We start from the raw sequence: 16183 nt of genomic DNA, 5'->3' as shown, positions 1-16183 counted from the left end.
CTGCAATACACCACTTGGCAGTGCCCGTAATTTCAAGGCCTAGTGGAGCTCCCAAATACTGAATTACTTAGCCTTGTTGGACCACCTGCACTGGACATTCATTGAGCCAATCCTAGAGAGTGCTCGAATTTATCCTACAGACGGAAGTTTTCGGCCAGCTACATTTGGAACCCAAGACACTTTACATTTTCTTTAAGATGTTAAACAAATCATTCTTGACCCTCCTGCAAGAACATAACAAAGTCATTGGCCAATAGTTGGGAAAACAAAGTCATCGGCCAATAGTTGGGCACCTAGTTGTTTCCTAGACGGAAAAAACAGCCCTTTCAACTTCGCTGCCTCAATACCCTACTTCAACAAGTGGATCAGGGGGACAATGCCAATTGTAGAGGAGAAGTCAACTTATCCTCCTCTCCCCTTCTCAAGCCAATGCTCCTTGTTCAACTTTCATCATCATCCCTCACTTTATACCTCCATTACCTCACATGCATGTTCTTACCATCACAGATTTCTCTCCCTTGTCTTCTCATCCCACCTTACTTACCCTCCCATTGTGCTTACCTTCACACCCTCAAAACTTCGACATCAATTCTAGTTGCCAACCTGCTAGTCATCCATTGTTGCTACTATCTAAACCTTTCCACCACCAAGTCTAGTAATTCATTGGCCAATAATTAATTGTCCACCCTTCATTCTCCATAAAACATGCATTCTATAGACATGAAGGAGACTTTACACAAACATCCAAGCAAAACAAGGAGAAGAGAACCCTAAAAGAGTATTGTAGACAACAAGACTATTGGCAAAATGTCATCAATTTGAAAGAAGCAACAGTTACAAACACAATAGGACCAAAGAAGAAAACCAATAAAAAAGCCAAGGTTTTGAGAAGGACAACCCCATGTAGACGAGTCCCTAACTTGCACCAAGCTGATGAAAATAACTTAAATGACTTCTCATGCTCAATTCAAGAGCTAAGGGAACACAAGCGAAACAAGAATTGTGTCGTTAAAACTCATAGGGTCACTTTTGGAAGCCAAATGTTGAGTCACAATTATAGCTAATTTTAAACATCACCTTTATGATAAGCCATTACGAAGAAGGCAAGGGGAAAACTAGTTCTCAGAGTGTGCTCTGTCAGAGACGTAAGGCTATGAAGTAAGGGACGAGGACAAGAAGCTCATTCCGAGACTTTGCGGTTGCCTGGAGAGGTGGTCTTCAAACAAACTAAAAATATTGCTCAAATATTGCATCTTATTGTATGATTCAAGTCATGCGAGGTTGCCTCATGAGATGCCAATCTTTGGAGACTCTTCTAAAGGCCGGCGGCAATGTGGAGGTCAATCTTTAAGCAAATCTGGTAACATAAGATTCTGTGGAAAAGGGGTATAACTCGGTGAAATGCTCACAAGTGAAGCCAAGTGACCGTACTTTGCGTTCACATGTAATTGGTGAAGTTTCTTTTTGTTACGATTTCACTATACTCAATCAGGATTATAGTTGATTCTCTCTTTCAACTTCGTGCTCCAAGTCATTGCCATCTGTATCTACATCACGTTTGGAACGTTGCTGTTGAGCTGGGCGAAGGAATCCTGTTAGCACATACATTCTTCACGATGGCTCAGCGAAGTACAGATGGGCAAGACGGAGAGCCAATTCTCGATTCCAAGTTTCACCGAGAGGACCAGAGAGAAAAGAGTAGGGCACGCACGACATAGCTCCAGTGTATATTTGATTACTTCCGAGTCATTTCCCATAGCCAGAGATTAAAATGCAAGGCAAGCACGAAACAGCTGCGTTGCATGTTTGATTATTTTAAGTCGTTTCCAACATGGAGACATGGCCAGAGTTATTTAAGTAAAAGGGAAAGCACGAAACAGCTTCATCGTATGTTTGACAAATTCATGTCATGTATTTATTAGGTTCATGTAGCTGCACATGGGGCTTACTGGGACGGGACTCATGAGTCCAGAAATCTTTCATGGGTGTATGGCAGCTGCTTGTTGCTGTGCTCCACCGATTTTCACACATACTTCGAGATATGGCTTCAGGCTGTCTGCTTTTGCTGAGCCAGATTTAATAGAGTTGCGTTGATGCATATGCATTTTGTTGGGATACGGGCACTAATGCGGAGGTGTTGCTATTTCTGGGGGATTTTTTTTTCCGGAGATGGTGCTAAAGGTTGGGAAAAAGAAGAATAAGCAGGAGTTTACACTAATCAGCCCAGTTGTTGAGGGGAAGCTGGGCAAGATTTTTCAGGGAGGCTTAAACGGTTGATCTACTCCTGAGCATGAAGCATGAATCTACCTTGCATGCTTTGCAAGTAAAGCAGCTGAGATATAGGCTTGGATCAAACTAGGCTAGACGTTGCTAATTGGCATCAAAGCTCATCAGTTGTGAAGGGTAACAGTATTGCCTAGCTTACACTCCTCAGTTAAGAGTGTCATCCAAAAACTAGAGCTCAAACTCTCATGGTGCTCATCTGTTGTGCCATGGAGTATATTATCAATACGCCATAGCTGGCCATTGCACCCTCGGAGCTTGTTGCTGCTTCTGATCGGATGACTGCTTAACATAAATTCCGTTCGATTTCCTTGTGGACAGCCCCCCACCCTTCTTAAGTGCATCAGCTAGCCCCGAAACCCTGTTGGCCTTCCTGGGTTTCACTGCCGGTGGCTGCCAGTCCGTGCTCATCACCACTGCAATTTCATCCTGCTTTGCCCTTTCACCCTGATTGCCTTCTTCCCCTGTCAGCTTGCCTCCTGCACCTCTCAGTCTGCTCATCAATCTGCTCCCATCTTTTCCGCCAGTTCCTGCTGCCTTCCCTTCATAGAACCCCTCCACCTCCTCTTTGAACTTGTTGCAAAATTGTGAACCCTTCAACGCTATGGCTGCCAATTCTCTGCTCACAGTCTCCTCGCTGCTTCTACAGTAGTGCGAATATGGCGACTCTTTCGTGGTTCTCTTGTAGGAGGAGAACCATTTGGCCTGCAGGTACCAATGCTTCCTCCACGGCGGTAGATGCATGCCTTTCGCCTCCAAAGAACGCTTGGCTGCCTCGGACATGATCTTGAGCAGCTCATGCAGCCGCTCCGCTCTGCTCACCAAAATGCTGGGAACTATCTGCAGAAGCGCATCGTACTCTCTCGAAGCTCGAGCTATTTCGAATTGAGCTCTGAAATTCGTGTCCACGATCAGTCGACCGCTCCCCTCCATGATCACGTCGATGTATTCATAGTCACCTGCGTGCAACCCAACTTTCAGTAAGCATCGCCACAGAGACCATCATTCAACGCATGACAAACAAGATCGACTCGTCCGCAACTTTCAGTGAGCATCGCTCAACAAAGACCATCCTGCGACGCACAAACGAGAGCGACTGATCCGCTAACGTATTCACCTGCTGGGAATCCTCCTGAATGCTCCCATCTGGATTTACAAACCGCAGCATTGTACCCCGCTAGCCGCAAATTCTTCATTACCAAGCGCAGCAAGCATTCGTTGCTGCAATTCGCACTGTTGCACAGAGGACCACCTCGCGTTTGCCATGCGTCGAGCACCTTCAGGATATCAGCGAGCAGCCTGGATTCTACCTCATCCGTACAAGACACGATTTCCTGTTTTCGGTTGATCAAAAGTTAAGTAGCAGGAACATAAGATCAAACAAACTCGACGCAATTCTGAATATCTTTAGCATCCTAGAGGAAGTTCGTTTAAGTACCTCCAAAATCTCGCATAGCTGACCATCATCAGGCTCGCCATTCGGATCGAGCGGCAGACAAGGCTCACCATTACGGGTTCCATTCAGGCAATTGCAGCGTAGGCGGCCGCACGATCCGACGTGAGCATCCTCCATGAATTCGTGCACCATGGCCGCTAGACACACCGTGCTAGGCTCGTGGGCGCTGCCACTACTGCCATAATTGGGAGCTGCTGTCTCACCGTCCAGGTTTTCGCTGATGTAAAGCTTGGCTCGCGCTGTTTGGGTGGAAGGATCCGTGGTTTGTTTAGGCCTGATCGGACGCGCTGGAGACTGGGTCTGTTGGCTTCCTTTCAAGCCCGATAAACCGAGAGGCATGCGTGCTGCAAAAGACGGCTTCTGTGTGTACCGATCATCCCACGGCTTCTCTGATTTCTGAGAGGGAGCCGCAACCGTTGGGGAGGAGGAGGAAGAGGCTGTCGCTTTCGAGATAGGTCGCAAGGCAAAGAGCACGGGCATTGTATATGGGTCGTCGATGCTTGCAAGAATGTATGAGAGGAGGAGTGCCGTGAGCGAGTGGATTTGCCGCAGAGGTTACGATGTCACGAAGCCTAGGAGTGCGCAGGGAGGAGGGTGTATTGCAGGTGAAGTCTCAGGCTATTACGACTGAGGACTCTATAGCGAATGCAAAACTTGACGACCGAGCTGCCAAAACACTGCAACATGCTTCTATGGGATTGCAGAAGTGAGAAGTTGCAAGACACGCTGCAGAAGTACTTGCCTGAGCAGAGGGGAGACACGGGCGGGGGGGGGGGATCAGGAAGAAGGAAGGAGAGGGTGTGGCTTGCTTGCAGCCTAAGTCGACAGATGAATACTAAACGATGTTTCGCTGCTGGGATGGCAGAGGAATGGCAGGGAGGATGCTGGAGAGGACTCGGAAGAGAAGAGATCTCGCAGAAGAATCCGACAGAGCTTAAAAGAAGGCGACTTGCAGAAGAAGCCAGCGTAAGTGAGGGTGCTCCTTCCTGCTGCGATTGCCAAAAATAATGGCCAAGGTGAAGATGATATGGAGAGGAGGGTGGCTTGCAGAAGAAGAAGAAGAAGAAACAGCAGCTCACACAACACTACAAAATACTACCAGAGGGAATTCAGAGATTATAGATTTATATATTCTTGCTCGGAAGAGGAAGTGCGTTTCACCAGAAGCATGCAATATATATATGCACATATATATAAGGATAAGGTCCCTAAACAACAGCCCCTCAGAATAAGAAGATGCTGCACTGTAGAGAATTTTGGTTATATAATTATATATGCTGGAATGATTGATTTGATGAAAGAGTTGATCTTGATGAGATAGTTGAAGGTTGCAGAGGAGCAGCAGCAGAAGCAGCATTTTTCTATCTGGACGTAAGAATCGGTAAGACAGAGTAAGTCAACTGTAAGTTTTCTACACCTGCCAAAATCCGGGCCTAATCATGCAGTCAGTTACAAAGCCCCATCTCGATTCTCCACGTAGTCGTTATTGGGTTGCTCTATAACATCCAAACCTCTCCTTCAGCATTATTATACAGGGCGTATGCAAATCTTTTGCTTCCACGTCCTGTAAAAGCCAAGACTCATTAGAGAGAGAGAGAGAGAGCGCTCATTTCACATCCCCTGGTACATGCGGGACGGGATTCGTCTAGATTGCGAGTCGGTGTCATCATCAAAGATGTTAAGGCCCGTTTTGGCGATGCTTTCCTTGGAGTCCTGCCATCTTCAATCTAATATAATGCAACAAAACAATTCAAAACTGCTCATCGTAGATCACAAGGCTGTATAACGCCTATAAGCAACTGATGTTAGTAGATTACACGGCGGTGTTTCTATTATACTGTGCTACAAACAATCCAACTACAATTTACAATGTAAACTATAAGCAGTAGATTGTCCTGGCCCCTGGATAAGTACTTACACATAGAGAGATGCACACACAAACGGCTACGAACCTTTGTCCTCGGGTGCAAGATTAGAGATGCATGTGGAATCTCGACTCTGGAGTAGAGTTGAAGAAATCGTACCCCATTTTTGCAATATCAGTTGCACTTACCTTTTCATAAGTTCCTCCCTGTCCTCCGCCCTTTAGCTTTACCACCACCTCCACCAGTGCCCCCCACCCAGAATCAATGCTTGTAAAGTGCTAGCCTTTAGATGCCCCTGCGTACATCAATCGTCCTGTCTTGCTTTGGCTTTACTCCACCTTCCATCCCTTGAGGATTCCTCCCCATTTCCCAAATCCTTTTCTATCCTTGTTCCATTTTGAAACTGATTGGGGGACATGTGAGCTTTTTTGGATTCTTGCATGTAAGGTTCTTCTTCATCCTTTAGAACTGATCGCGGAAAAAAGTTTTCGGTTATATGCATGTTGGTCTTCGGTGTGCAGCAATGGGGTTGCCTTTGGATTCGTCATTTTCAGCGGCATCAATGATGCAACTTGTCGCTCGCATTTGCGCGGAGGGCGGGAGCCCCTTGCGAATCGTCGTAATATATTTATCAAATGTAGAGGCAACCATCAGAAGGACCGGAAATGGTGATATGATATGATATGATATACACATCAGGAAGTCCGAAGCACCCAGCCAGAGCCCACTGAGAAGGAGTTTGCGACATGGGAAATTGGAAAGCTCAGAAATTGTGACATAAGATGATGATGAGCGTGTATTCCGAAGGAGGTGTGAGCACTGTGCGAAGGGGGTGGGGTAGCGTTCTGTGCAACTTGCAAGTTGAAACTTGAAAAACCGATTTGAGCCATGGGACTGGGGAGATTCTCGTCAGGTGAAGAGCAGTGACTCTTTGGCGATGAGGGCAGAGCTTGAGAGGGGGGTGTAGCAGCAGCACTGTGGGGAAGGGGACCTTTTGCAGAGCTTGCAGGTGAGCAGCATCAGGATTCAGGACTGAGGAGTCTGGAGCAGCGGCTGCAGTGCAGTCTGCATTGCAGGGCCACAAAGGGGAACAAAACAGGGCCACACAAGTACGCAGGAATCATTTGAGTCTAGTGTTTCTCCTTCCCTCAGGCGATAGTCAGATCATAGATGTCCTCCCTCGAAGCTTCGGGGGACCCAACAAAGATAACAAGTTAAGAACTTCTGTTCCAAAGGACGAATCTACAGAGAGCTGTTCATCGATTTGGTGAGAGCTAAGTTCCCAACCAGAAATCACCTACAGTAAAACCTGCCTGCTCAGTGCCTTGAAATGGGTGATAATAGCTTGATAATAAGATCCAAGTTTATTAGGGAGATGACTGCTTGTCTTCTCCGCTACGCGTTTTAGAGGCCAAAAGAGGAAGAACAATACGTCCCACTTCCCATTGCCCAATAAGTACCACAGTGTCAACACGCGCAAATCTTAAGATGAGTTTTAGATAGCAGCTCATAGGAATCGGGATTCCATTGAAAGATAGAACTCGGAATTTCGGAATTTGGAAACTCCACTATAGGCTCGCTCTTTGTCTCTCTCGGAAAACTTGTACGAGTTGGGCAACGCAACAATCGACGGGTCAAGATGTGCACAATACCTGGGTCCTGCACGCTGGAGCCGGGCGCTTTCCTCTGCAGTTGCATGATTGATTATTATCCGTGAGGAGGGGAGAGCCTGCTAGAGGATTTGTATAAAGATTCAAAGAACTCCACAGCTGTCAGGCGTCAGCCCAGAGAAATCCATGGTAGATAATGCTGCAACCAGCGACTGTGTCAAACGTCTGGGGCCTAGGCACGCATATGCTGCTCTCGAGTCTCGACTATGGGAGCGGCGAGAGCGGATAAACGCGAGGATAACCGGAAGCATCTGCGAGCGTAAATTCAGCCAAAATCAAATGCTTTCCATCCCCAGAGAGATCAATCCCTACAGGATTCAATCAATCAACAAAACCTCCATCAGTTTTGCAAATTGCAATTCCTGAAATCAACAAACTCTCCATCAGTTTTGCAAATTGCAATTCCTGGAGTTGCAAATTGGAATTGAAACGTAAAGTTTGGAGTTGTAAATTACCGTAATCCACCCAAGCGACAACATCCGCGACCGGCCGGCCGGCCGGCCCGCCGGGTGAGAACTGAGAAGTGCTAAATTCAGGCGGGTGCATCGATGGATCTCCCCAGTCATCAGTCATTTAAACTCCACTGTCCTCACACTTCGCATCTCTCAAACAATCAATTTGCTTTCTTCCCCCCACAAGTCGTCCTCTCGATCGCTGTGCGCATCGATCGTCATTCAGGCATCACACAAACTTTGCATCCACAAATACAACAAATTCATCAAAACAACTCTAGTCTCCCCCACACGGGTCGGGACACTTCTGAATTTGGACCAAATGCGCTTTGATGCAGCTTGCAATTGGAAAAATGCCTCGCTCATCATCAATCAAATGGTCCACCTCCATCTCTGCTCTAAGAACATCGCACGAAAATCGCCTGCCATCCGGGACTGGGGGTGTTCCCGACACATCTATAGATACATCTCTCTCCACCCCAGCTGCTGTGCAAGCCTGTAATAAGTAAACTTGCGCCCCATCGTGCCGCAAAAGCCAATTAAATCTCAGATCTTAGCTTGAATTAGAAGTCGGCAAACAAAAGACTCCCACAATTAGGGACGTCCAGATCCAATGGATGCTTTAATGGATGACGAGTCTCTCATCAGAGCTGCTGCAGGCGTACTTGAATGAGCGATCACCAACCAAAGATTGTGATTCGTATATGATGCACTATTTGGACCCAATGTCCGTGACTCCCAAGACTCAAGGAGTCATCCAGCCTTGTGTAAAAACTTTTGCTTGCCCCCCTGCCATCTTTCTCTTGTTGCAAACCTTTGCTTTTTCCATCCTCGCTGTTATTTTGGATAGCGAGACCTTTTGATTGTACTTTTGTGTTCACTTTTGGCAATGGGGATTAGCCATTCTCTTGAGTCCTCTCTTTCTCACTCACACGTATTCCCTTTCCATTGTGCGGCATGCCCATGTGAGCTGGTGGAGCTTCTATGGCCCACCATCACTACAACCTAGGTCACAGCTTCTAGCCCACAACAATGGCTTGATTGCCATCAGTCATTGGCCTGCATCAACCACCTCTCAATTTCATTCATCACATCTCATATGAACAGGACGGGCATTCCATAGGCCAGTTTCATAACGAGTGCCTAGCATGATACACTTCCCATCTCATGCAAACATGGTAGGCCTTCCATAGTCATATAGGTACTCCACATCATGAGTCTACATCCCTCAATCTAACCACATCCCATACCAAGTGTGCATACAATACAATTACCTAAAGGTAAAACTATAGCATCTATGTTTCAAGGAAGAATGGAAAATTTCCATGGGAAGGCTTAGTTCATCTAAAATTAACAATCTTCTACCAAAAAACATTATGCCCACCTCATGTCCACCATAGACCTATAACATGTTGGCAAATTTGCTTGCATGAGCTCAACTCTTTGAGTTACATGTCCAAACCATTGGAAAATGCTTCGAGTTAATTTTAACCCAACATTGAGTAATCCTTAGATGTTTTTCATTTGGCTTCACTATCCATTTAGTTCTTTTAGAGGGGGTAAAATTCCGAGTTTATTAATTAGGAGGTCAAAACGACAAAACTTCTCCCAAACTAGGGTCTAGGGACCTAAGGCCCACGCTGTGACCAACTTGGTACTACCCTATAGAGGTACGCTCCACATCTAAAATAGCAAGGTGTACAACTCGGTCCTCCTGTCCTACCACCCTACTAAAGTCTCTGAAGTAAGCCTTGACCAGTGTGAGAATGACCAAAACTTTGAACCCGAGCTGGGCCGATGAGGGGGGAAGGGAAAGAATGCACTACGTGCCATGGGAGCTTGAAGGCCCCGAAACTACAAGAAGAGCAACGGGGCACAGACATGAGACATGCAAGATCTAGTGGAACAAGGAACTGAGGGCCGAAATGGCCTTGTTGAGACACAACTTGGCCTGGTGGGCGAGATTACAAGATGTGCGGAAGGGATGTTGCTAACCATCCTATGTAGAAATGCCAAGTGGTTCAAGAATTCACGCTGGGGTCCCATTAGGCATGTGGAAGCTCCCCTCAATTCTAGTGGCCAACTTAACGATGGCGGTCCTGATTGGCACTATCCATTTAGTTGAACCCTCATTGAATTCTACCCCTTTTAATTTGGTTTGGCATAATGCAATAGTTAAACACTAGCTTTACACTCATTGAATGGTATAGCCCAACTATTCCTTTCTTAGGCAAAAGAGCAACAAAGCATACAAGTGTGCATACATGCACATGTGTGAGAATTATGCATGTGTGCACATGCACATGCCTGCACACACATGCGTGCGCACACACACACACACACACAAACACACATAGGGGGAGAGAGAGAGAGGGGGGGGGGGGGGGAGGGGGGAGACTAAATCCTTAAACCAATAACACTTTGGAATTGCTAATGATGTGGGACAACTTAAGGACACAATCTCTAGTCCAACAATAAGTCTGGAGAGATGCCAAAGATCCAACAATCCTTTACAGTTATTATCAGTATAGGATAACTTACGATCACAATGTCTATCTAGCCCCCCAATAGGCCTATAAGGGAAGCACCTTGTGGAGATCATATACGACAAGTTGAATAATGACACCATTCTGACCATTGGTAAGGCCTTGAAGTTAGAGGCAACAATGTTGCCTTCCCTGTCTCATGCGAAACAAGAAGGCTCTTTGTGATACATAACCACAAGGGTCACCATCCCTCAACCTAAGTACATCCACAAGTCATAGATCACAATTAGTGATGAAACCATGGGCAAACATCAACTAGTACATGGTTAAAGCTATTGTAAGGGCCTATCTATGTAGCAATTCAGGTTTCACTTTGTACCTTTATACTTTAATAAATACTTAAGTAGGGAATACTCAAATACTATGAACAACTGGTCTCCTTTGATTTTTGCTATTGCAAGGGAGGACGCCAGCTTAAAGAGGATCACTACAATAAAGCAAGATAAGGGCAATATTCTTTGAGGAATTTTAGCAAGGCAATTCAAAGGTCCCCTTTAGTGAAACTTTTAGGCATAATAAATGCAGGTTGTACTAAGCCTATCCTTGAGAACTGCATCTTACTTTAGCATCTCTTGTAGAAATCCGACCTTTATTTATTAAGCAATAAAATCACCATTGTCCCTTGGACAGACCACGTTATGTATGTCCCCACATAGTTTCCCTACCCAAATACTTCCATTTTAGCAGGGTTGTCATTCCACCTACCTGGGGTCACTCTCAAATCAAGCCTCTTGCAAACTACATGTATTAATAATTATGGTACAATTTAGACATCATGGTGGGTTACGGTGGGGCTAGGGTATCTCTCATAGTTACTCACTTTGTACCTACTCTATTGGAATCTTGAAAGCACATTCATTTATTGTTGGATTCACATGTTCATGGGAAATTTCCTCGCTCATTTGTGTCATTCATTTAGAGAAAGTGCGCAAGGTTTGAAGAATGGATTAGAAGGTAGGAAGGCCCATATATTTTCAACTCTCAAATAAATTTGAGACCTCCAAAAGAGTGTAGAGCATGATGTGACTCCCCAAGAAAGGGGAAATTCTACCTGTCCATGTAGTAACTAGGCTCATCACGCCCCAGATATAGCCTAGAGATGTTGATTATAAGCTTCAATTAGAGCTAATATGGTGTGACTCTTGAACAACTTCAACATACAACATTAGCATTTAAGACAATTGAGTATACTCCCACAAGAAATTTGTAGATAATGATTTTAATTTTTTAATACAACGGACAAGGGTGGGTGCCAAGTGTCTATGAGGTCATTAGATTGGATTGTATGGCCTTTGGCCATAGGATGCTTGCATTTGAAGCTTGAGATTGTAAGCTCTCATCTCCACCACACAGATTTGTACTTTTTGTATGAAATGCAAGACTTATTTTACGACAAGTCCTAGATCTATTTGATCTCTTTTTATCATCCATCATATTGCTTTCCCTCAACTATACAACGTACCATGACCCACACATCCACCACCCTATAGAAACCCCATGTCCTTGTATCACTTGCCTCTTGCCCTCCCTTATGTAGAAGTCCTCAAAAAACCCAAAGGCTTTTATGAGAATTCCAATGGGATGCTTGATCAGTGGCCCATAAGACATGAGAACAAGACATTATTCCCATAATGTTATGCAAAGCTAGTATTTTGTGTCTATCTTAATGGTTAATTCTTCACACTCAACAAGCATACAACCAAGTCTTGTAACACCGAAAGTGTGACAAATTTTGCCAAAAGTATTAGCCTAGCATGATGTGGTATCTCTGATTAGTCTTGTTATGGACAAAGTTGGTGGTACAAACAATGATTTGCATAGGTGGGGCACTTTATTTAATGAAAGATATTCAAGGCTTTAATAATCTCGCAAGTCTATCCTTCTACTTTAAAGATATTTGAATTTATGAATCTTTTGTACATTGATAGTGTCATTAAGGAAAATGTGAGTGTTTCACACATTTATATTGGAAATCCCCCGAATGAAGGTTTGGAAAGCATGATTTGATTTTTGTGTCCAACTTGCCCTTAATTGTGTCTATAGGGTAACACATGTAACACCCAAAAGAATGCTCAAGATAAATTATGCCATATACATCTAGAAGACAACCATGTGACCTTGGTTTCAAAATAACAACACATATAAAAGAGCGGAGCTTATAAGCCTATAAAATTTATCAATTTAAAAGTAATTCCCCCTCCCAAAAAGCAATAAAGCCAATTGAACAAATAAAAATGAGTAGCCCTCATACTACAATTTAGAATGTCTAAACTATGGCCCTACTATATCATTTCTTACCACATCAAAACCTTTGCCTAGCTTTTTGGCCTCATGGGGAGATGTAACAATAAAAATAGATTTTTCAAGCTAGGACAAAGAACATTGTAATTTAAAATAAAAGGATTTACACTACTTTCTTTCCATTTCATGCATACGCCACTCTCTCTCTCTAACATCCACCAAATATGTACACATGCATGGACACGCATAAAACATGTGCACATATAGATGTATATACGCACACTAGATGCATGTACACATACATGTATTTGTGTATGGATAGGGTATGAACACATGGATGTGCATGCATACATTCATGCACACACACGCATGCACACACATACATGCACACATTAACATGCGCACGTTAACATGTGCACATTAACATGCACATGCACACAAGTGCAGGCACATGTACATGAAAGCATACGCACATACACATCTATACATACATGCTTACGCATGCACACACACATGTGCACATTTATATGCACACACACACATGCACATGCACATGCACACAAGTGCATGTAGTTGTACATGCATGAATGCCTCTACACGTGTATGTGTACACATGCGTGGCATAGACGCGCACACACAAAACACCAACAATTTTCTTGAACAAATGTACTCAAGTACAGACCACCCACAGCACACACTTGCACAAATGCATGTATGTATACACCTCCTCCACCACACGTGCATACTTTCTTTTTGTGCTGAAACCACACATGCATGCATGCATTCATGCACATACATGAGTGTACATATGCTAGACATGTGCGCGCACACACCCATGCACATGCACACCCCCACCCATGCATGCATATACACATGCACATGCAAATGTTACAGTAAATGTGCACACTTGTGGTCTAATGCTTGTATGTCCCAAGCTTGCACATGTGCATATAATGCTATACTTACATAAGTACATGCATGCAAAAGTACACATATGTATATTTTTACACATGCAAACCCACATGTGTGTGCCCCAATGCGTGTACATCTACGTGCGTGTGTCCTACATGTGCATGCGCACACGTGCACTTGTGTGTGTATGCGCATGAGCATGTGCATGCGTGTGCACATGCAAACATGAAGACATGTGACCATGCATATGTCCAAGCACACTCCACTCCACATAAACATGTATATCATCTTTTTGCATTTGTACACTATAGCATGAAAGCTCCACCTTAAAAAAGTGCATATGATGATTTTTTAAATCTATATCTTTAGCTTGGCTAAGTTATCAACTTGAAAGGAGACAAGGGATGTATATTGCAAGTAATCTACATTGTTCTGAAGGACATCATATAACGTTTATGTACAATCGCAAATATACAATCAAAAACTAATACATATATGTAAGTTTATGTATACTCATAATATACAATGGAGAACTACTATATATATATATATATATATAGAAATTTTATGATACTCACATATATAGAATGGAAACCTAAGGGAGAAGAAGATACTCTCCCAAGCAATATGATGACTTAGCCTATAGATTTATTTAAATCCATGGACACTCAACTGGTGGCTAGATAACCTTTAGATATCATGTTCATTCATGTCAATGTCAATTAGAGACATTCTTTACACATAACATAAAGAATTGTAGTGGCACAAAATAAGATACTATATTGGATCACACCTTACAACTATGGATTAATCATGAGGTGACTTTTGAATGCATTGGAAGGTCCCCCATGAATCATTTGAAATTTTAAGGGAAGCTATACCTATGTAATTTATTCAAATTGTCAAGAGATTGTCAAATCTCTCTCTCTCTCTCTCTCTCTCTCTCTCTCTCTCTCTCTCTCTCTCTCTCTCGATCATCACATGTGCACTTTGAATAGTTCGTTTGATGGGACCTATCTATAGTACAATATTGAGATTATGTGTGTTTTCTTATTATGCATGTAGATATATGCATGTAGATAGTAGAGCTCTATATTTCAAACTCTATTATAAGCCCCTATTTTATGCTATTTACATTATTCATTAGACATAGAGTGACTAGCTAATGTTAATGACTAAAGAGTGTATAATTTTAGTGGACATAGAGTGACTAGCTAATATTAATGACTAAAGAGAGTATATTTTTAGTGTGTTCGTGTCTATATGCTATTTGTATTATTCAATGGACTTATAATGACTAGCTAATATTACTGGCTAACGAGAGTATATTTTTAGTGTGTTCATGTTTATAAAGAACGACATCACAATAATGGTAACTGGTGTCTCATTGCATCATTTCCTTCATGTGTTCCATTTCTAGATTTTAAAATGAATCTTAGAGGATATAGCCTTTAAAAGGACCTTTTTAACGTACTACTTTTTAAAAGGCTGGTTACAACTACAAAGCATGAAATCATGTGAGCACATGATGTGTTGATTTTTTATTAACACTCATGATACTGTAGCTATACATATCCATTTTTCATCATAGTAAAAAATAATACATTTAGATCATTAGTACAAGATACTCAAAATTGTTTATTTTTTTATTTTTATGGACTCCCTCTTTTTGAAAGAACCATGGAACTAATATAACATGCATACTCTGTTGAACATTTGTAATAAGTAGTAAGTATGCCATGTGATTTGGTGAGCTAAAATAGTTTGTTTTTTTCCTCTAGCCCAAGCCAAAAAACATGAAATTGTGTAAAGAACATATATGTTGTGAATTTTGACACCCAATACTAACATTTTCATACCTTGTATTATTTTATTAGTGAATCTTACAACTTTCAACATATTGGTTGACTTTTTTAATTTAATGAACAATGACAATAGTAGTCCTCCAAAATTTACATCTTATTTGGATTTAGATCGACACTTACTGAAAATATGCCACTCATAGAAGGAGGTCTTAGAGAATCAATTATATTCAAATTTGAAAAAAAGTATGATGCAAAGCATTAAATACTATGAAATGCCTATGTGCACGATATGTGAGGTATAATATGTAACAATGTGGCCATGCCCATAGCAAACTTTATCACCTCTAGATGTGAATGAGGCTTACAATAATCCTTGAACATGCCTCTAACATTAAAGTGAGTTGAATAGTGCATTAACTTAGACCTAATGTGAGTCGATAAATAAATTTCTCTATACAAACTATTAAGGCTTCCCATGCTAGCATTTGAGTCCATTGTTTAATTATGTTACAGCATGCAAGTATTAAAGCCATAAAAGCACAATCAGTAAATACGGGCATGTGTTCTAATTTGATATTCATAAATACACTCTCCATAGGTTACATTTTCTTTGGCATTCTTGAGGTAGCTAGAATTAGGGGTTTTTTTTAAGGGTTGAGTTATGTACACAAATCAAGGCAATATTGAGCTTATCCACATGGTTTTGGTTTTGTTTTTCATTATTATCACTCAATTTGTATGCTAATGAGTTTACAAAGTCCCAATAAAATAATTTTGGCCTAGTTAATTATCCTAAATTTGATTATTCCTACTAGAAAAAATGAACCTTATGCTACAGGCAAAGGTCACCTAATTTAGTCAAAAAATAAAAGATTGGCTTTGATGGCAAGAAGTACCATAACCAAAATGAATGATTTCTTGATCCTTTTGATAATATCCACTTGCATTTATAG

At 42.5% G+C, this 16183-nt stretch overlaps 1 protein-coding gene across 1 annotated transcript; it reads right to left on the bottom strand.

Annotated features, from left to right (window-relative positions):
- Positions 1 to 1202: 1202 nt before the first annotated feature.
- Positions 1203 to 5008, bottom strand: LOC147905271 (uncharacterized). The gene is made up of 3 exons (XM_087397105.1): positions 3722 to 5008; positions 3401 to 3617; positions 1203 to 3242 (listed from the first exon to the last, which is right to left on the bottom strand). The coding sequence occupies exons 1-3, from the start codon at positions 4217 to 4219 to the stop codon at positions 2506 to 2508; spliced, it is 1452 nt and encodes a 483-aa protein (XP_087253231.1). The 5' UTR covers positions 4220 to 5008; the 3' UTR covers positions 1203 to 2505.
- Positions 5009 to 16183: the final 11175 nt, after the last annotated feature.

This window comes from Dipteris shenzhenensis, chromosome 1 (genome assembly GCF_047967505.1).
Source record: "Dipteris shenzhenensis isolate YYH24624 ecotype China chromosome 1, Dip_SZ_1.0, whole genome shotgun sequence".
NCBI classification, from domain to species: Eukaryota; Viridiplantae; Streptophyta; class Polypodiopsida; order Gleicheniales; family Dipteridaceae; genus Dipteris; species Dipteris shenzhenensis.
This window is presented reverse-complemented; position numbering and strand designations above follow the sequence as displayed.

Bases quoted from the DNA above. Each gene is read 5' to 3' on its own strand.
- LOC147905271 (XM_087397105.1), bottom strand. From the start codon at position 4,219: ATGCCCGTGCTCTTTGCCTTGCGACCTATCTCGAAAGCGACAGCCTCT. The intron at 3,618-3,721 runs GTACTTAAACGA...AACCGAAAACAG, and splicing joins AGCTATGCGAGATTTTGGAG to GAAATCGTGTCTTGTACGGA. The intron at 3,243-3,400 runs GTGAATACGTTA...GGTTGCACGCAG, and splicing joins TTCAGGAGGATTCCCAGCAG to GTGACTATGAATACATCGAC.